The sequence below is a fragment of the Phycodurus eques genome, chromosome 4, assembly GCF_024500275.1.
Source record: "Phycodurus eques isolate BA_2022a chromosome 4, UOR_Pequ_1.1, whole genome shotgun sequence".
Classification (NCBI taxonomy): Eukaryota; Metazoa; Chordata; class Actinopteri; order Syngnathiformes; family Syngnathidae; genus Phycodurus; species Phycodurus eques.
In genome coordinates, this window is record NC_084528.1 from 26,051,488 (window position 1) to 26,074,115 (window position 22,628).

A 22,628-nucleotide genomic window follows, 5' to 3' on the forward strand; every position below is an offset into this window, starting at 1 on the left:
GAGGCAGTGTGTGCGAGTATCAGCGCAAGCGGGCCTGCTCACAAGCTTGGCTTGATTGCACAGCGCAACCTGGCGGACGTGATTGGCAATCAGCGAGCTCAGAAGGCAGGTGCATTTATTCCATTTCAATTTTGACTTATTATTTTATTAAAGTGTATTTCCCTTTATTTGCACTGTAGGGTATTTTTATTCTAGTATTTAAATATACTGTATTTCTCTAGTATATGTTGTATTTGTTATTTCATTGCAATGTATTTTTTGTTTTTGTTGTTTTGTGGGGTACTGTTTTGATTATTTAAATTCTAAATTATGAAATTTTTCATTTGAAAAGTATTTTTGATCTATTTCAGACTTAGAGGGTATTTGTTTTGTTTCGTTTAAATGGTTTGACAATTTCCCCCCCACATCCCAAAAAAACATGCATGGTAGGTTAATTGACAACTCTAAATTGTCCGTAGGTGTGAATGTGAGTGCGAATGGTTGTTTGTTTATATTTGCCCTGCGATTGGCTGGCAACCAGTTCAGGGCGTACCCCGCCTCCTGCCCGATGACAGCTGGGATCGGCTCCAGCGCGCCCGCGACCCTCGTGAGGAGAAGCGGCTCAGAAAATGGTTTGACAATTCAGCCCACCAGTACAACGACTGTCTTACGAGAAACATTTTCCCACTATTGGTGTCACTTTTGAACTACTTGTATGCAACTAATAAACTACTGTACTGTACTATTCAGACGACTAGGCTCACATAGTAGGCATGCGTCTTGCACTAGTAGTTTTGTCACATTAGTAACATGTCGTTGTTTTACTAGTATGCCCAAGTTGTACTGCTAGTGTGCAGAAATGTTGTACAGTAATTGGGGGGGACGGGGACAGGGGGACGGGGGGGGGGGGGGGGGGGGGACGTTACTTGTAACACACACAAGACAATCCAGCACACTAGTAGATATCCATCTTAAGGTCCACGTACTAGTACTCTCTTTTTCCTCACTGGTAGGATAACATTGACATACTAGTAAGACAACTAAACTTAATGGTGATTAGATTTATCAAAGGGGGGTGGGGAAACTATTCAAAGCTACTTGGCCCTGTGTGAAAAATGATTTGCCACCCTTGTTAAATCATGAATAACTGTGGCAAATCAATGTTTTTTAATATTATTTTCATTGACCACACGCAAGCCTGATTACCTCCAGACATGTTAAATCAAGAAATTACTTAAATAGAACCGGTGTGACAAAATGAAGTCGGCCAAAAGATCTGAAAAAATGCCACCAGCCAAAGAAATTCAACAACAGATGAGAAATAACAGTAATCCACATCGATCAGTCTGGAAATGGTTACAAAAGCCATTTCTAAAGCTTTAGGACCCCGGTGAACAATAGGGAGAGCCATTATCCACAAGAAAAGATTCAGTGTTGAACCTTCCTCGGAGTGGTCAGCCTACAAAGATTAGCCCAAGAGTACAGTGAAAACCACTGCTGACCAAAAAGTACATAAAGCCTCGTCTTACTTTTGCAAAAAAAAAAAAACATCTGAATGATTCTCAAGACTTTTGGGAGAGCTTTTCGGTTATATGGACTGATGAGACGAAAGGTGAACTTTTTGGAAGGTGTGTGCCTCGTTACATCTGCGGCGTAAATGTAACGCAGCATTTCAGAAAAAGAACACGGTCAAAAACAGTGGTAGTAGTGTGATGGTCTGGGGCTGCTTTGCTACTTCAGGACTTGCTGTGATTGATTAAAGTGAATGAATGAATGGATTAATTGAAGTGATTAAGGTGGGGTAAGTATGCAAAAAAAAAAAAGTAAAAAGTTAAAAAAAAAAGTACTTGTATTTGTACTTCGTTACTGCCCACCTCTGCATGAAAGACATCAAAACTATTTTAAAATTATGAGATTGTCAGTGATGTCATGATGATGTCACCCGCATGAGGTCATCAGCATCCAGGAAGCAAGCGTTGATGTGAGGAGCCTTCTTCATCTTCATCATCAGTGTGATTCGAGGCAGTGAATGGAGAGAGGGAAGAGGCTCGGCTGGGTGGGAGGTCTTGTGTGTTTGGGGGAGCGGGGGAGCGGGGGGGGGGGGGGGGGGCGTGCAGTGACCTAATACCCGCAAAAAGCAATGAAGTCATCCACGCTGACTCATATTCCCACATGACAGCAGCACTCACAATACCAACGAGGTGAACCAACGTCCTCATTAACACACACGTACACACATGCACACACAACAAAGAAACTCACAAACATGCACAAACACACTAGCCTACTGCAAGTCTTTTATTTTATTGTGATTGTTGTATTCATTATTGTATTTAAAATGTTTTTGTTTTTTTTGTTTGGATGGGTAAGGTATTTTTATGTATTGTTAATTTAAACATATTTTTTATTATTGTAGAATTTAAAAAACATTTTATTTCAATGCATTTTATGCTTAATCTAGCTCTGTGAGGTATTCTTTACTATTTGACTTCCCTATTTAAAGGTAAAATTACCTTTTTAAAAAAAAAAGTGCTATTGTGCTTTTGTATGATGTGGTCTTATTGATTCATTTTTTCCCAACTGCAATTTTTAAAATCCAAAGTTGGTAGTGTATTCTTATTTATTGATGGTGTTTTTCTTTAGGGTGCTTTTTTTAAGTATTGTTTTATTCTAAGTTATCCTTTATTGTGATGTATTTTTTGTTTTTTTGTTTGGTAGGGTATTTCAATTCATTGTTTTAAAGTATTTCTTATTTAGCTTTGATTTGTAGAGTATTTTTACATATTGTTTGATTTAAATTTATTTTTTCATTATTGTCAGTTAGTAGGATTATTATTTTATTCTTTAGTTTTGTGATTTCTTTAAAATGCACTAAATTAAAATAAAAATTAAAAAAGAAATTGTTTATATGTTTATTGTGGGTTTGTAAAATGTATTTTCATGTATTAAATGTATTTATTCAAATGTATTGTTTTAAATTGTATGTGTCGATGTGTATTTATATTTTTTTATTGTGATTTTGTATTTTTGGGAATATTTGGAAGTCATTATTTTTATTTATTGTATTTTTATTTCTATAGTTTTGAAGGGTGTTTATATATATTATTTTATTTAAATGTCCAGTATTTTTATTTTAGTTTTCTAGGGTGTATTTTTGTTTAAATGTGTATTTTATTTATTTTAGATTTGTAGGGTATTTTAAAAATGTTTGAATGTATTTGTTTTATTAATAAAGGTTTGTAAAAAAAAAAAAAAAAAAATTCAAATTGCTTATTTATTTGAATTTTGTGGATTCTATTTAAATGTATGCATTGCGATGCATGTTTGTCGATCTGTGCCCTGCGATTAACTGGCAACCAGTTCAGGGTGTACCCCACCTCTCGCCCAAAGTCCGCTGGGATAGGCACCAGCACACCTGTGGCCCTCGTGAGGTAAGTGGTAGAGAATGGATTGATGTAGTTTTATTTTAGTTTTGTAGGGTATGTAGTTTTTAGTTATATTTTGAGTTTTATATATATATATATATATATATATATATATATATATATATATAATTAAAATAATAAGAAATATTTATTGTATATTTGTTGGGTGTTTATTATGTTTATTTAAATATTTTTTATATTTTATTTAAAGGTGTTTTTTAAATGTATTTATTAGGTCAAATAAAATATATTTTTGCTTATCGTGGGTTTGTAGGTTATCTTTCCTTTTTGATTTAAATATATAAAAATATTTGTTGTCAGTGTGTAGGTTATTTTTAATGTAGGTTTTAACATTACCTTTATTTAAATGTTTTTAATGAAGGTGTGTATAATTTCATGTGTTATTTTATTTAAATGTATTTTTGATTTGATTAATCAAAAATGAGTATTGTATTATGTTCTAGTGTGTAATAGAGTTTACAGTGAATAAACACATTGCAAGCTGTCACTTTAAGCATAAGTTTTCCAGGGGAAAGTTGTGCTGAAAAATATTCATATTGCGTGTAATTGATATGTTGTTGATGCTGATGCAAATGGCCTTTCGTGTGTGTAACAAAACATTGCAGCTAGACTCAATTAAATAATTCTAAAAAGTGCTGACTGAGTGTAAATAAACACTCGTGTGTAATGTTGCTTACGTAATCGGTTGGTTATGGAAAGACTAAATATAATATTCCAAATATTTGCTACTAATGATAGCGTTATAGTAAACATGTTCCTCATCTGTAATATTTTTGTTTTTGTATTCATCATCCAAATATGACAGTACTTTTGTTTTTTTATTGAGTCCATTTGACAGGCAACAAAATTGAGGGGTTGAAACACTTCTATGGGACTCTTCAGAATCGCAATCGCAATTGCAATCGCAATTCTCACTGCTCAAACTGTTATTATTGCACTTGTCTGTCGCCTTAATTTCCTAAAAAGAAGACAAGCTAAAAATGTTGCACTGTCCTAAAAAATTTTTTTTAAAAAAGCATTTTTTATTGTTTACATTATTTTTTTTATTTAAGAATCTTTCATTTTTGGGAGAATAAATTTTTTAGTCTAATTTTAATATTTTTATTTATAATTTAATTGTAGTCGTAACTCTAATTTTAATGGTAATTTTAATGACATTTTAAATGTGATTTGAATGTTAATTTCAGTTTTGATTTCATTTTAATTTTGGTTTTAGTTTTTGTTATTTTAAAATCAAATTTTAATGTTCATTGTATTTTTTATTGAATTTAAATTTTAATATTACCTGTAATCCTAGTTAAATTAGAATTTTTATTATAATTTATATTTTAATTCAATTGTTATTACTTTGTTTTATTATTTTTTATTACTTACAATTTATTGTCCCATTAAATGCAATGAAATGAAACTAAATGAAACTAAAATAAAATATATTAAAAATTACTGGTGAATGTATTCATAATATTTTTATTTAAATATAATGATGATTCATAAAAAAAAAATACATCATTTTTTTAAATTGAGAAAAAAATATTTACAGACTCAACCATCAGGTACATCCGCTCTTGTGATATGGTGCATACAAGCACAGTAACAAAAATGTAGCTCCCTTCAGTAGTGAGCATTTTGGCCACATCTCTTTGTGCGGGTGTACCGAATCAAGTGTCCCGTGTATGTATTTCCCCCCACCACATACAGAAGGTCCAGTCTGCTTTACTCTAGCTTGTTACCATTCACAAAACAAACATCTGCGTGAGGGCTCAACGACAAAAAATGAAAAATCGAAGCCAAAATAGAAGCGCAAGATGGGGACCGAGTTGGGTTCTTTGTTGCAGGAAGCCTGACATCATCGGCCTGTTGAGCACGTGCTGCTGCTGCTGCTGGCCATGCTGACAGTCCCTTTGTGCGGCACACGCGTCTTTCACAAGCAAAAAAACGGACATCTGCCAGTGGAAATTCTAAAGGGAGACTCGGGGACTACCGTTCATGTGGGGGGGGGGGGACGCAATAGTGGACAAAGAAAGGCCTCGCATGTGCGTGTGTGTGTGTGTAAATGTTGGGGTGTGGGGTAACAGTAACCCAAAGATGTCTTTCATCATCAGAGGGGTGGAAGAAGAGGTGGGCTTGGGGGTCAGTGGAGCGGGGGGTAAAGAAAGGAAAGGACAGTGGGGACCACTCTGACGGCCAGATGGTCACAATCAGTAACATGACCTCACTTGTACTTTCACAAGTATCCTGTAACTCTCTCTCACACACACACACACACACACACACACAAAAGCCCGTTGAGCATTTCTTCCATATGTAGAGAATTCAGGCCCGGGTACAACAACTGTCTAACTACTAATGTTTCTTGCACTATTTGTGCCACTTTGGCCTACTAGTATGGAAAAAATGCTCAAACACCTATAAAGTTATTTGAGTATTTATTCCATATCGTTGATATCCAGCATAATATTCCATGTACTAGTACACTCTTTGTCCTCACTGGGAGGACAACTTCGGCAGACTAGTAAGAAAGAAAAATCAATAATAATCTCGAAAATGCTGAAAACTGTTTGAATGTTTATTCCATATCAAGGATATCCACTTGAAGTACTAGTATGCTCACGAGGAGAAATTTTTTGGGGCATACTTGTAATATTTTCTATTCATTTTAGACTTGTCTGGAATTTGTTGTTTTATTTAAATGTTTTATTTACTGTAGGTTAGTAGTAACAATTTTGTAATTGTTATTTAATCCCAATGTTCAAAAAATTCAAATCTAAAAAACAATACATTTTTTAAAATCAGGTTTTAGTTGTTTTATTTTCAAGAATTTATTTATATGTATTATGTATTTGTTTATATTAATTGTAGGTTCGTAGGATACTTTTTGCATTTGTTAATTTATTCTAATGCTTTATTTTTCAAACTATTGAAGTAAAATTTAAACGTATTCAAATGCATTTCTTTGTTGTGGTTTCATTTGATGTGTTGTATCTATGATTTTAAATTGAAGGTATTTTTTGTATGGTAGGTAATAGGGTATTTATTATTTGTATTTATTTAGGATTTGCAGAGTGTTTTGAATTATTACTATAGTTCTAATTGTACAGCCGTTTGAGCATTTATTCAAGGATATTCATCTTAAGGCCCATGAACTAGTATACTCTTTGTCCTCACCTGCAGTTGGACAACTTTTTGCATACCAGTTACATTTTCTTCCACCCAAAAAATCCTCCGACTGTTTTATGGGTATCGGTTTGAGTATTTATTCAATATCCTAACAGATTTCCTTAAAGCCGCTTGAGCATTTAGTTGATATCCAGCTCAATGTCCATGTACTACCTCACTTGTAAGACAATTCAGCACACGAGTAGAATGACTGGGGCAAGCTATTACGACTTGTGTCTTACTAGTATTTTTCCCCCTACTAGTGCCACTTTTGTCCTTACTACAAAACTACTGTGCTGCACTAGTAACACTACTAGCCCCAATATGTCACACACTAGTAGCTTCCTGGATACTACTAGTGACACCAAAATTGCCTGCTAGTTATTTTGCCTCACCAGTAACATGTACTTGTCTTACTAGTATGCCAAAGTTGTATTACTAGTGTGCAGAAATATCATAGCGAAGTAGAAAAAGCTAATTTTAGGAAGACGTAGTACCCTATAGTTGTTTTATTCAAGGCAGAAACCGTGGACGTCCATATTGATGGGGTCTGTCCTGTCACTGAGGACCCCCCCTTTTCCTTCTAATGGAGCTGGGCGACCTCTCGGACAAACTACACTACACCCACCGTCCAATCGCAGGGTTTGAGGATTGGGGGCAGAATCCCCCCCATTCTGGTCTTGCATGGATCACGCCATTCTGCTCTCCTGCTGCTACTTTTTTTTTTTTTTTTTTTTTTTTTTGAGGAGGAGGGGGTGAAAAGGTTGGGGGTTGGTTTAATCCCGGCCTCACACCAACACGCACACACGCCTTCCAGGACGACAAGCCTTTCCCGGATTGGCTCCGCCCACTTGGCCCCCGTCTAGACTGTGATTATGCACCTGCTCTATATTTTCATTCTCCTTTTCTTGTTCTAATAGAATCTCCGAGGATCATTTCAGATTCGGTATTAATTCCTTAGTTCAATACTCCTATTTCGTTAGAGACCCTGTTTGATAAACCGTTTTTTCCCAAACCAATGTCTCTCGTCACACATACCAACTATGACCTGTTTTGACACATTTCCACTTGAGGTATGGTGGCCCAAAAGGATAAAATCTAAATGTATTTGAATAATGCATTCCTTTAAAAAAACAAAACAAAAAACAAAAACAAAAAAACATTAACGGTCACTCAAGAGTGAAAAAGAATTTAACCTCAAGTAATTCTTCTCACCTGTGCGAAGTTGCTGAAACAAGGGTCACAAAAAAAATGCAACAAAAAGCCAAAGAAAAAGCAAAATGCAGAGTCACAAAATATTGTAGTATTCGTAATATTTATTCGCGATGGATGCCATTTACAGCCATTTATTTAGTGGCGGCTGGCCAATAGAGGGCGCGAGGGCGCTGCCCCACCACTGGCAGTGGTCACCACAGTACTTTCCTTGAAGACAAAAAAAATTCATAAAAACAATAATAAAATAAACACAAAAATGTTCTATTTTTAGATGAGCAGGATAAATAGTTAATGGTTCATGATGAGTAATGTTGTTTCGCTCATGTATGTTGTCTGATTAGTGACAGATTTTCAGTCTGGGGTGCAAATATCTTTATCCGTTGACTCTTGTTAAAACTATGACATGCGCAGTAGTTCCTCTTCAATGCAATCGATAGGACCGAGACAAAAAAGTACATTTTTATCTGTCGCACAAGTACAAACCCCAAATCCAAAGAAGTTGGCAAGTTGTGTAAAATGTAAACAAAAAACTGAATACAATGATCTGGAAATCCTTTTCAACCTATATTTAAATGAATACACTCGAAAGACAAGATATTTAACGTTCAAACTGATGAACCTTGTTTTTTTTGCAAATATTCTCTTATTTTGAATTTGATGTCGGCAACACAAAAAAGCTTGGAAAACTGCAACCAAAGAAGGAAAGGTTGAGGAATGCTCAAAAAAACCTAATGATTGGAACATTTCACAGGTAAACAGGTGAATGTCATGATTGGGTATAAAAGGAGCAACCCCGAAAGGCTCAGTTGTTCACAAGCAAGGATGGTGTGAGGTTCACCACTTTGTGAATTGCATGAGCAAATAGTCCAACCGTTTAAGAATAATATTTCTCAACATACAATTGCAAGGAATTTAGGGATTTTATCATCTATGGTCCATAATATCATCAAAAGATTCAGAGAATGTGGGGAAGTCTCTGGATGTAAGCGGCAAGGCCTAAGACCAACATTGAATGCCTGTAACCTTTGAACCCTCAGGCGGCACTGCATGAAAAAAACGGCATCACCATTGTCAGTTAACACAGTTTGTCGCTACATCTACAAATTAAGTTCAAACTCTACCACGCAAAGCAAAAGCCATACATCAACACCCAGAAATGCCGCCACCAGCTTCTCTGTCCCTGTGCTCATATGAAATGGACAGAGGCAAAGTGGTCTGATAAGTCCACATTTCAAATTGTTTTGGGAGTTCATGGACGTCATGTCGAGGAAAAGTATCATCTGGATTCTTATCAGCGCAAAGTTCAAAACCCTGCATCTGTGATGGTATGAGCGTGTGCAAGTGCCCACGGCTTGGGTAACTTGGTAACTTCTGTGAAGGCACCATTAATACTGAAAGGTACATACAGGTTTTGGAACGACATACGCTGCCATCCAAGCAATGTCTTTTCCAGGGATGTCTGTGCTTATTTCAGCGAGACAATGCAAAGCCACATTCCGCACGTTACGACAGCGTGGCTTCGTAGCAAAAGAGTGTGAGTACTAGACTGGCCTGGTAGCAAAGCAGACTTGTCTCCCATTGAGAATGTGGCACATTATGAAACGCAAATTACATCAACGGGGACCCCAGACAGTTGAGCAACTGAAGTTGTACATTAAGCAAGAATGGGAAAAAAAATCCACCTACAAAGCTTCAACAATTAATGTCCTCGGTTCCCAAACGCTCATTAATTGTGGGAAAGGTGATGTAACAGTGGTAAACATGCCCCTATGCCAGGTTTTTATGAACATGTTGCAGCCATTATATTCAAAATGAGTGAATATTAAAAAAAATAAAAAAATAAAATTTGAACATTAAATCTTCTTTGTAGTGTATTCAATTGATTATAGGTTGAAAATGATTTGCAAATCATTGTATTCTGTTTTTCATTACGTTTTACACGTCACAACTTCATTGGAATTGAGGTTTGTATTATACATTTTTTGCATTTATTTTACAAAAAAATGCTCAAATCTCATGTGCGATGGCATTTCTAAAGTTTTGCAAATTTTTTTCTGAGATGTTTCTGCTGAGAATTTAGGTGACTTTTCCCAAACGTACGATATTTTCTCTCTCTCATTTAAGAGTCAACTGGAAGCTTCAGTGTTTCAGGTGCAAATGTTGAAAACCCAACCACTGTGTGGCAAAACACTGAAGACGTGACTAGAGAGTAGTCAAGCAAAATTTAATGGCCACGGGAAAAAATAAAAATAAATAAAAATAAACAATTCCACCTGGCAAAATTATTTCCCAACGTGGGAAACACCATCACACATTCCCACATTGGAGAATTGTTCATAATCCTTTTTTTTTTTTTTTTTTTTAAACAACATGCTGTGCTGAGAGAAGCTTTTTTTATTTAACGTGCATGGAGATGGAAAACATTTTAGGGAGGAAGAGGGGGGAGGAGGAGGAGGGAAGGAGGAAGGCTTGTGAGTGTCATATTCCTCATGCAGAGTTTGCCTTGTCATTCACATCCTCCTGCACACACATGGCCAACCTTGACTTTGACTCTGAGGAATAAAACAAAACGATGGAGTAGGACCAAAAAAATAATAATAATGTGCGGCTACTTTTGCGAAAAAAAACTGCTACGAGCAAAGTCTTTTGTGTGTGTGAGGAGGGGGGGGGGGTGGCAGGGTGGGTCTTTTGTGTGCTCCCACCAACATGCCGTCAGGCGTGGCTTGTGTGCGAGGACATCTTGTTGGGGAGTCTGAAGCAACGGGTGCGCTTCTTTTGTTCACCGGCGCGGCTGCTGCTTCAAAAGCATTTTTTTTTTTTCGGGGGAGGGGTGGGGTGCTGGATGTACGAATGGCCATATGCGACCCCCTTCTCCTGCATAGGGTCTGCAGTCTGCTAACTCCCTTCCCCCTCGTATATATATATATATATATATATATATATATACACAGACACCTACCCCCCCATCCCTCCTCCTCCTCCTGTGCCAGACAGCCTCTAGTCTATACATAACATCCTCATGCGGAGACGACAACGTGGTGCCGCAAAGCGTGGCTACACGAGGTGGGCGTACACCCCCACATCCCCTCAAAAAAAAAACTCCATCCATCCTCACTAATTATTACTATTAAGAAAAATAATAATAGTCTAAATACGAGGGGTAGTAAAGTTGACGTCATCCTTTCCCAGCACGGAAGCTGATACAGGGATTTTTCTTTAAAATGTATATATATGTGATTAGCCAAATATTATACATGCAGGTTCTGTTGTGGGCGTATACACCCCATTCACCCTCACTGATTATTGTTATTATTATTAAAATGTTAAAAATAGTCCAAATATGAGGGGGACTTAAGTGGACGTCATAATTTCCCGGTATTGAAGCTGATTCCTTATTTTTTTTTCTCCTGAATTAAAAAAAAAAAAAAAACCTGATTATCCAAATAATAATACGAGGTTGTTTTGGGCGTACACCCCCAATTTACTCTCACTAATTATTAGTATTAATAAAGCAAAACGGTCGCCCAAACAAAACATCATCTTTTCCCAGCACCTTAATTCCATTTTTTTTTCTGCGAACAAAATGCTGATTATCCAAATAATAATAATAATACAGTACATGGTTCTTTTTGAGCATGAGGATGAGGAGGGGAGCGGCTCGGAAGGAGCCAGACTGGGTGCAGCGTCGCCCCCCCCCCCCACCCTCACCGACCCATCATCCGCGGCCCCCCAACCACCAGCACGTCCAGTCCGGGAAGAGCGCACATCGGCCGGGCTCGTTCTCCTCGTGCGTCCCTTCCGCCCCTGGAGCTCCCCGGCGAGCGCACTGGAAGTAGTAGTGTGGGGTCCGGGAGGCAAGGAGGGGGCGACGGAGGAAAGTAGGAAGGGGAGGCAGGCAGGCAGAGAGGGAGGGAGGTGAGGGAGGGAGGGCGGGAGGGAGGGGTGGCTGGCTGGCCGGTGGGTCGGTCCATGGGAGGGACTAGCGCAGAAAAAGAGGAGGGGGGCCGGTGGAAGGAGGCGGCTGCGAGGAGGCTGTTTCTCTCTCCAGCCTCTTTCCCGTCGTCTTTGTCTCGCGCCACTCTTTTGTTTAGCCATGCCGAGCCTGCTGGTGCTCGCAGGGATCATGGAGAAAAACGGGGGCTACGGCGCCGATCTGGCCGGCTCCGGCTTCGGGAGCGAGGCGGGTCTGCTGGGGCCCCCCGACGACGACGAGGACGACTCCCGAGCCCTAAGGGTCGCGCTCGGCCAGCTGTCGCTCCTGGGGCTCGGCGAGGGCGAGGACGTTGGAGGAGGTGGAGGTGGAGGAGGTGGTGGAGGTAATGTTGTTATCGGCGGTGGTGGCGCTCCGGCGACCGGAGTGCAAGACCGGAGCAACAACAACAACAACCACCACAATAGTGCAGGAGGAGGAATTGGAGGAATCGGTGGAATCGGAGGCGGAGGGGACGCGTCGATCCTCCAAGGCAAGAGCAAGTTGTGCGCCCTGTACGAGAGCTCGTCCGGGGAGCCCAAAGGACGCGGCTGCAACATCACCGAATGCGTCCCGGTGCCCAGCTCCGAGCATGTGGCCGAGATAGTGGGCAGGCAAGGTAAATCCCCTCCCCCCAACAAATTCCCAAAAAAGAAGCATGCTTTCCTTGCAAACTTTTCTTGTTCCAATGTTACCTTTAACAAAGAAAAGGGAGTGGTACTGTGTTTTTTTTGTACCCCCCTCCCCTTATTCCTCCTTTTCCATGAGGCATCAGCCTCCCACTTTTCCTGCCTCACAAGTTCCATCATCACCCAGGAGCTTTTTTGTTTGTATTATTATTATTATTCTATATATTATTTTTTTATTTTTTTTTTGCTTTATTTGATTATTTGATCTGATTTCCCTTTTCTAAGCACTTGTGTAGTGAACCCCGAGTCTGCTGCACGATTCCACAATCCAACGCCATCAATGTCACCAGAGCGTTGGCTTCCTTTGTCGTCTGGGACGCGCCAGACTGTTCAAAAGGCAACGTGCTGTTGTGAGGAAGGTGGTGGGGAGGGTTGGTGGGTGGCTGAGTGGGTGAAGGTTGTGGGTTGTGGGGGGGGGGGGGGGGGGGTGCAGTGTAATGTTGAGAAAGGAGGTCTGGCTTCCTCTCTGTTCTGGCGGGGCTGATGTTTGGGATGTTTTTTGGGTGCTTGTTTATGTGGCCCACTGACACATTTGGACAATAGAGGCCAGTCAGCCAATCAGTCAGTCAGTGTAGACACCCCCTACCCCCCACCCCGCACCCTTTCCCTATTCTGTACTAGGAAAAGTTCTATCCATCACTTGACATTTTTGATATTTTCCTGTTTGGGTGGGGGGAGGAGGAGTGAAATTAATGAAAACAATGTGTGATTTTTGGTCAGTTTCTCAATTGCACAGCGTTTATGCTGTTTGCACAAAAGGTGCGATTAAAAACAAAAGTGAGAATGCTGGTCAATTTCTCAAATGTACAACATTTATTTCTAAATTTTTCCGACCACAATGACTAGGAATATTTTCAAGAAGAGAGGAAGTTCAAAAGGGTCAAAAAGATTTACTTGTTAGCTTCAGAATTGTCCATTTACAAAAGGATGCCACAAAACAAAGCTTCGGGCTTATTTTGACTAATTTTTTGGAGTACAGTGGCCCAAAAGGGGAAAAAAGGTGGAATAAAAAGCAAAACTGAACATTTTGGTCAGCTTGTCACTGGTATGACATTTAACGCTGTTCGGATATTAAAGGATGCCAAAATAACCAGAACTAATTTATTGAAGTATGGTAGCCCAAAAAGGTCAAAGGGTGTCATACAAATGAATTTTAAAGGATTAAAAGTCTGCTGTATGATGGAAAGTGGAATTCCAAAGTTTTGCACAATTTAGGGGAACTTATTATTCCAAATTGTTCGACATTTAGGCAAACTGACTGCTTTTAACTACTTCCCATAGCTGATATGTTCTTCAACAGATGGCAAACAAGTTGCGACTCAACAGTGCCTCTGCTGGTCATGGCCTAGTAGTGCACAGTCATTCATCAACGATCAAATTGGCAAAAGCAAACGATCGAGTCGTCGATTATTACGCCTGTTTCTATTTCTATTCTATCCCTGGTTGTTAAGTTAAAAAATAACGGTAAATGACACTTTTTACTGGTTTTTGGCTAAACACAACCCTAAAAAACAGACTTCGCTTGTGGCCTCCCATTCAAATTAAAAATGTCAGAGTAGTTGTTTTGTCGGACTTTGCTACAGGAAAAACATTTAAAAATAATCAATTTTAGCATAATAGCCTAATGGCAAAGTAGTACAAAAGATTTTACACACGACAAGAATTTAGTCAAAGAAGTCCAACTACATTTTTTTTGCCATCTTTTGGTCATTCGCCGAAATGTCTCACAAATCTGAAATTCACCGAAATTCTTGGGATTTATTTATTTTTTTTTTTTTTACCCTTTTGAGCCACCATACTTCAAGAAACGAGTCAAAAGAAGTCCTCGTCGGTGTACGTAACGAGATGCATTGTGACAGCCCTCTGTCCATTCAGAAAGCAACCAAAATTCTCAGGAAAAAATGGCCCGTCACACACAAGACTTTAGTATAATTGTGTTCGTTTGCTTTGTACAATTCAGAAAATTAGCAAAATTCAGATGTTTTTTTTTTTTAAAAACACTTGTGGTCCAACATACTCCTTGTAATGAATCAAAAGAAGTCTTAGTTGGTGCATGTAAAAAGTCTCATTTTTCCAAATATTATTTTTCTAACAATGTTGGTTGGTTCAAAATGGATAGCGAGAGGCCACAATGTAACTTTTTTTTGACTCATTTAAGGAGATACAGTAGCCCAAAAGTATTAAAAAAAAATATATATATATATTTTCCAAACAAAGGACTCACCCTGAACAAGTCTGTCTTGTTACATACACTGAAAATGACTTTTTTTTTTTTTTTTTTTACTTATTTCTCGAAGTAGGCTGCCCAAAAGGATAAAAATGGCACTTAAAAATGTTAACGTCTCATGTGTGATTTCAGTTGGAATTATGAAGTTATGCACATTTTTAGGAGTATTTTTCTGAATAATGTTTGTTGGTTTCGATTTGGACGTAGGGAAGACACAATGTGTCTTGTTAGGTACACTTCGTCTTTGGCCATATTTTTGGAAGTATGGTGACCCTAAAGAGTTTATATTGAAAATAAAGAAATAAAGAAATAAAGAGAAAGCTGGTCAGCTTCCAGTTTGAATTTTAAGGGATGCCACAATGACTATTATACAATGTTTATTTGACTAATTTCTTTAAATAGAGTGGTCCAAATGGACAGAGGGAGGCCACAATGTGTCTTGGTCTGTACACCAACTAAGACTTCTTTTGAATTTATTCAAAAATGTATGGTCTCCCAAAAGGGACAAAAAGTAAGAGTGTTGTCTATTTTCCAAAAGAACAACTTGAATGATTCTGAACATAGCCATCAATTGTTACAATTAAAACAATAATGGCAGAACGTTTGTAACATTTTTGCGGAGGACTTTTTTTGTTGTTGTTATTTGCAAAATGTTAAATGTGTAGTGTTTCTTTACATAGCCAACTTGTGGCGTGGCATGCACATTACAGCATTTTTACATAATTTCTGTCCGGCTGTTGTCGTCTTTATGAGAGACTTCCACAAAAAATTAATAAAATAAAATAAAACACACAATAGATCGTCACACCCAAAACAGTGGTGGAACAGACATTTTTACTTCTAACATTTACTTCTAACATGAGTTATTTACAAATTTGCAAATGAAGTTACATATAAACAAAGCGTACAAGTGTACTCAAAGTTTTTTATTTACATGGCCATCTAGTGTCCCGGCATCCATAGTACAGCATTTATTTCTTGCTGTTTTTTTTTTTTTTTTGTCATCATCACATGAACATTTTGAACAAAAGTTGTAACATTCTGGAAAAATTTGTGATAATTTAAAATCAGGATTTTTTTCAAGTAATCTAAATTAGACAATTTCGTTTGATGAGTTAACTGGAAGTGGGTGGAGTAAATTTAATGGAAAGGTTTCATATTCTAGCAGAAATATAAACTTTTTGTTTTGTCATAAAGACACATGCATGCAAAATAGAGAGCGCGCTCTGCCCACGTGAGGCCATTGCAGTACCTTAATTGCTGTTTTTTTTTTTTTTTAACTTTACCCCAAATTTGAGTTACAAGCAAGCTTCAGATATTCCCCTCAAAAATGGACCATGCAACCGCTCGTAACTTGAAAAACCCGTAAGTAGAGGTATCCCTGTTCTTCCAGATGAGCTCAGCTTGTTTTAGTCAGGACTATGATCAAATATATTTTCCCCAACTATATCTAAGTTCTCTATTAACAGAGATGTCAGAGAAAGGAGCAATGCTTCCCGCAGTTGTATTGTTTTACAACGGTCCCGCCGTTGCAAATTAAGCATCTCGGGCGACTGTAAATTCTTATTGTGCGTTTGATTAATCTCTGACCTTGTAATTGTCTAATTGGGACACTGATTAAAAGGCGGTGTGCCGGAATGTGTTGCTCCCTGATCCTCTGCGACACCGATAGATTAGCCTCGTTAAACTACCACCGTGGACGGCTGGGCGGCCTCCGCGGGTGTTTGCAGATGTCGGGTTTGGGCGAAAACAGCAAACCCTCAAAGCATCCCTTCCCTTCCTGTGTCTGAAAAGAGACAGCCGGTTGATGCACAGGTCCCTTTAAGAAAGGCCTGGCCGACGAGTCAATAACTAGGGCGCTGGCTCCCTCAGTTTCTCAATGGTCAGCTGAGTGGAAGCATGAAAACATTCGGTTTCATCGCGACTTCAGAAGTAAGTGTAAATTATCAACAAAAAAAAGGGGGGGGGGGGGGTGACGTAGAGCAACGATTAGACCAAAAAAGCAAGGCGCATTTGGCCCGGTCGCAAGTTCAAGGAGAGGTCAGAAGGATGACCGTGATGCTTGCTCACCACATCAGTAGTTAAGGAACGGTTTGCTTTGGAAGCGCTTGAGATCACACACTGTAGATCTCAATAATTACACACCAAATGTTTTTGATCATAAAGTGGGCTTGTTTTTAATCAGTAAAATTACAAAGAAACATTAATTTTCTAATTCCTAACCTGTTCAGGGTACGCTGGAGTCTGTTTTTTGTTCCAGACCCACCCACAAAGGTGTAAATCCTCAATATAGAGTGACCATATAAATATATATATTTTTAATAGTCTTACCCCTCACAAACCTGTTAAGTGCATTTAAAATCACACTTATCAAAAGACACTTTCATAAGTAGTCCTTAGCGCCTGTTCACTCGCTATTGTATAGCATCACTTTGAGCAAACAAAAAGAAGACTCTCGCTCACACAGTTCTCCAAATAAGAGGCAAAGCTTTTTTTGGTCACTCCCAGTTGAAGTTTACTTTAAAACTGAACATTACAATGGTCAAGCAAACCATGTAATTTTGTCTGACAAAAGTCCGCTAGCTTAAGGCTAACATAATGCGAAACGCCTAGATGTGTTAACGGGAATTCTCATCGATGTTAAAGGTAACTCCAAGTAGTGTTCCAAAACAATTTTTCATTTGATGGATGAGTCAACTATATATTCCACGAAACAAAGTGATTTGGGAGTAGGGAAGCCATACACACATAGACATTTTTTTAATGTTACGGAAATTTGCGTAGATGTTACACTAATTATAAACCTTCCAACAGCCGCTACTTCAACACATGGGACAGCAACGCATGCAGACTTTGCAACAAAAGAGAAGGAAACATTCTATATTTACAATAAATACCAAAATGTTCAACCAAACCATGTAATTTTGTCCTACTAAAGTCAGCCAGCTTAATGATAACATATGTAAAATGCCATAGATGGGCTAATAAAAATCAGCATTGACATAACGGTAATTCAAAATCTTCAAACAAGTGCTACTTTAACACAAAGACCAGCAACACAAATGGTGCATACAACAATACTCACAGACATTCTCTGCTCTGTGGGAACGACTATTACTGGAGTTTAGTTGAGGACCTTCTCTGCCTCTTCATCCTCATCTTATTGTTAATTATGTTGCATCTCATCCAGTAGAGCTCAGAATTGTTGTTTCTCTACACATACCCTGTAATTGACCAGCGGCCAGTTCAGGCCAGGTGTACCCTGAATTTTCCGTCTTCAGAGGTAAAAGAGGCATAACGCTGCCAGTGTGTAGGAGGGTGAAGACACACTTGCCACGCCCCTTTGTGTTGATTGCCACGCCCCTTTGTGTTGAAAGCAATCGACGCTGTGGCGCATCTAATTATCTGAACACACAAAGCCGATCGACTGTATGAATGAGGTAGCACAGATACATTCTGCTTGAGTGAGTTCTGTCCAAAAGCGACGCAAGGTGAATAAATGCCGGCTCTACAGTTACCCCTCTGATGCGCCAATTTGCTGGGAGGCCAGTGTGCAAACATCTGGCAAGGCAGACGTACTAGCCACATGCTTCACCGTGCTGCCCAGTCAAAAACTACAGAAAGCAATTTGCTCTCTTGTACAAATAATGATAAATGTTATCTGGTAGAAAACAAAAAAGTAAAATGTTCATGTATTGAGTCTGAAATGAAACCAAAATTGCATAATTCAATCCAGTGAATAACAAGGATTTAAAACTTAGTTTTCATGGGATTAAACTGGCCAAAACTGACCATGATGAAGCCAAAATGTACAATCTGATGTTAAAGAGCAAAAGTTGGAAATGACAAAACCAGTCAAAAATCATCATCCTTTGTAAATTTCATTACAAATGACATAAGGTGGACACAAAATGGCCAGCATAGAGTCCTGAATTTAACTTTGGGGTGAGGTGTTTCATGGCCCAAAGAGGAAAGCTTTAGGAAGATGCAAATGTTTATCCCTGGCCAAGGTCTTATTTTAAGAAAAAACTCCAGTTTTTGAACTGTTTGTCGTTGTGTCTGCAGGTTGCAAGATAAAAGCCTTGCGGGCCAAGACCAACACCTACATCAAAACACCCGTGCGAGGCGAGGAGCCTGTGTTCCTGATCACCGGCCGCAAGGAGGACGTGGCCCTCGCCCGCCGTGAGATCATCTCGGCAGCCGAGCACTTCTCCATGCTGCGGGCGTCGCGCAACAAGCTGGGCGTGTCCTTTAGCGGCTCCCCGCCTACCCCGCTCCCGGGCCAGACCACCATCCAGGTGAGGGTGCCGTACCGAGTGGTGGGGCTGGTGGTGGGCCCTAAAGGTTCCACCATCAAGCGCATCCAGCAGCAGACGTGCACGTACATCGTCACCCCAAGCCGGGACCGGGACCCTGTCTTTGAGATCACGGGGTCGCCCAGCAACGCCGAGCGAGCCCGCGAGGAGATCGAGGCGCACATCGCCTTCCGGACAGGAGGCCTGCACGACCACAACAACGAGAACGACTGCCTGGGACCCAATGGCGGGAGCAGTCCCGCAGGGAGCAGCAGCAGCGGGGGCGGCGGCCTGGAGAGTCGACTCCAGCAAGTGTGGGGCCTCCAGGGAGGCCAGCGGAAACCTCTCACCAGCAGCTACCGGCAAAACTTCTCCGATGGCCTCGGTGGAGGAGGAGGAGGAGGAGGAGGAGGAGGAGGAGGAGGGGGTGGCGGCGAGGGTGTCGGGATCTACAATAAGGGCAACTTCTCCAGCTCTGAGAAGCCCTGCTCCTTTTTTGGTTCTGAGGGCACCCAGAGTTGGGGCGACCCAGACTACCCCAAGCAGATGGCTTTCTACGCTCAGCAGCGATCCAAGAGTTTCGGAGGGCTCCCGCTGCCCCTCACCAGACTCTCGCCGGGGCTCCCGGAGCCGCCCGCTAACTCGTCCGTCACCGGCATGGTGTCGGGGTCGCCCCACGCGCAGGCTCGCCGTGCCCACAGTGAGCCCACCTCAGTGGGGGAGGGCGGCTTTCCCGGGCGGCTCCCCGTGCCGGACTCGCCGCCGGCCGTGCGGGACTGCATGACCTGCTTTGAGAGCAAAGTGACGGCCGCCCTGGTGCCCTGTGGCCACAACCTCTTCTGCATGGAGTGCGCCATACGAATCTGTGAGCTCAACCACCCCGAGTGCCCCGTGTGCCACACGCAGGTCTCGCAGGCCATCCGAATATTCTCCTAAGGAACCATGTCCCCTTTTTAGCCAGTTTTTTTGGTCTCTCGTTTGTCGGTCGGCTAATTAGTTGCTCTTATTACAGTTGTTATTCTTCTTCTTATTCCTATTGTTGCGATACGTTTTTCATTTTTCAGAAAAATTTTAAAACAAACAAGCAGCTATTTTAGAAGGCACTGCTTGCTTTACTAAAATGTATAAGAAATATTTTTCAGTTTTTCTTTTATATACATATATATGCATATATATTTTATAAAAGTTTTGTTTATAAGAGAAGTATAGTACCTTTTCAGGTTTTGATTTGTTCAGTTTTTCGTTTTTTTTAATGATAGGACTGCTACTGTTATTCCTGAACGCAGAATCACAGTGTAGGCCGACATAATGTGAACATTTTAATTATTATTCCAATTTTTTTATTTTGTATTATCATGTTACCATAAGGTAGGTTTATATGGAAAGAAGATGGTTCAACTCACACCGCACCATACAATCATCTCGGGTCTAAAATAGGGTTGTCAATCACACTTTTTTGATGGCAAATGAATACTTTTATTGTGCTTTGACAATAGAAAATGTGAATAGATTTTAGTCAAAGCACTTCTCCCGTACTTATACTCTTCTTCTTTTTTTTTTTTTTTTTTTTTGGGTAGGACATCACACTATTTATTCTCCATTTTATCGGTGCCATTGTTCGAGGCGCCGGCTCCTAAAATGACCGAATCTCAACGGGGTGGTCATTGATTACGCATGGCTCGCTGTAATCTTCTGAAAAGACTCAGTCTTCCCGCCTTCCCCTCGTAGCTTAAAGCACTGATTTAATTTGCCCAGCAACCCCCCCAGCCCCAAAGAGCCTTTGGAATCAGTCCAGTTGGCCACGACCAACCCCCTTAACGCCGCTCCGAGCCACCACCTTTTTGTTATTAATACTTTTGTCGCTAGACAATGTGAGCAAACCTCACGCAAATAAGAAGACGGTAATTTTTTTGTATCAGGCGTCGAGCTGGAGCAGGTGTGTGAATATCTTGTCTGACCCCCCCCCCCGGACTGCTTACAGTGTGACTGCTTACAGTCCCTCCCTTGGACTGAGGGGCGTTATTGTCTGGGGGTGCTCGGACAGCGGGGCCTGGCAGGCACTCTTTTAATAATTACGCAAATGGGCCGGTCCAGGTGTGGACCGGAGGGGAGAATTAAACCTAAAATTTCCCCGCCCTCCATTGCACCCCTCCCCCCAACCCATCTTTTGTCTACCCCAACGTACAAGATTTGAAAGCTACAATGTTGATGAAAATCATGTGGCCATGTTAAAAAAATGGCCCTATCACATGAGGTGTAGTGTGACCCCCCCGCCACCCAACTCCCTGCCTCGCGCCCTTAGCGTAGTCCCACTCCCCTCTCTCTCACACACACCAACTGTGAAATTCAAACAGGGTTTACGTGACAGATCCAAATAGGCCAACCCGCCGACCCCTCCCTGGCTACTGTAAGGGACACCCAGCAGCTGCCCCTTCACTATGGACAATGGGGCCCCAGCCAATAGTAGACACCCCCCCGCCCTAGTGTGAATGAAATCAGAATTGTAATTGACAGGAAAGCGAAGGAAACGCCCCATTTAACCGGCACTCACGCGGAATCAAATTACGCTCGGGCCCGAGCTTAAGGGGGGAGTACATTGGGAGGGAGGATGCACGGGTTAGGGTAAGGGCGGGGGGTCTTAAACTGTTGAATAAAAGGGGGAGGGAAGGTGGCTTGTAGGGTGGGGGGGTTAACTTGGAGTGGGAATGGTAGAGTAACTACGGCAAACCCTCCTATCCCAATTACGTGATCATGGATGTGTTGATAGCTACGATACGTCACAAAATCTACAGCACAATAATAAACATGAAAAGCCACTTGTTTTTTTCCCCCACCACGAAATACTGCAAAATTTTGATGATGTCATGGCATTGCCGCAAGCACTTCCCATCAGCGTCCAATCAGATTGCTCGCCCGTCTATGCTGCTCCCAGCCACAAGGAAGCATACTTACGCATTATCTGTGGCCTGCTGTGATACGTCGGAAAGTGAAAAGTATCGATGCCTGATGTTGGTGATGTTAACTAATATCCATATTGTAATAATGATGCAATGTATCATTTTATTTATATGTTCTCCCACCCCTACAGAACAGCCTCAGGTTTTGCTTTCAAATTGTGATACCTGATGTTTGTGTATTAATACTGGGATAACAACACGAAGTATCGCAATATCACCTCGGCTTGAACCTTCAAACTGCTTTAAAGGAATCAAATATCTATAGTTGGTGAACCGATCCTGGGAAAACAATGCAATATCTTGCGATACTGATGCTTTGCCCCATCCCTAGAGAACATGTACCGCCTCGGCTTGAGCCTTCTAATTGTGATACCTAATGTTTGTGCATCGATACTGAGATGATGCGATGTATTGCGATATCACCTCAACTTGAACCTTCAAATGATTTTAAAAGGTACCGGGTCTCGATATCTTATGGCAGTCATCAATACTGGGGTGATGATGCAATGTATTGCGATATCACTACTTTGTCCCACACCTACAGACATGTATCGCCAAAACATGACCCTTCAAACAGTTTTTAAGGTGTCAAGTATCGACACCTAATTTTGGTTTATCCATACAGGGATACTGATGCAATATTTTGCGATATTGATACGGTGGCCCATCCCGAGTGAACGCATATCTCCTCGGC

At 40.6% G+C, this 22,628-nt stretch overlaps 1 protein-coding gene across 1 annotated transcript; it reads left to right on the forward strand.

Annotated features, from left to right (window-relative positions):
- The first annotated feature begins 11,887 nt into the window (after nt 1-11,887).
- On the forward strand, nt 11,888-21,605 carry mex3a (mex-3 RNA binding family member A). The gene is made up of 2 exons (XM_061674846.1): nt 11,888-12,385; nt 18,748-21,605. The coding sequence occupies exons 1-2, from the start codon at nt 11,890-11,892 to the stop codon at nt 19,911-19,913; spliced, it is 1,662 nt and encodes a 553-aa protein (XP_061530830.1). The 5' UTR covers nt 11,888-11,889; the 3' UTR covers nt 19,914-21,605.
- Nucleotides 21,606-22,628: the final 1,023 nt, after the last annotated feature.

Excerpts from the sequence above, each read along its gene's own strand:
- mex3a (XM_061674846.1), top strand. The coding sequence starts at position 11,890 with ATGCCGAGCCTGCTGGTGCTCGCAGGGATCATGGAGAAAAACGGGGGC. Across the intron at positions 12,386-18,747 it reads CGAGATAGTGGGCAGGCAAG|GTTGCAAGATAAAAGCCTTG; the intron begins GTAAATCCCCTC and ends TTGTGTCTGCAG.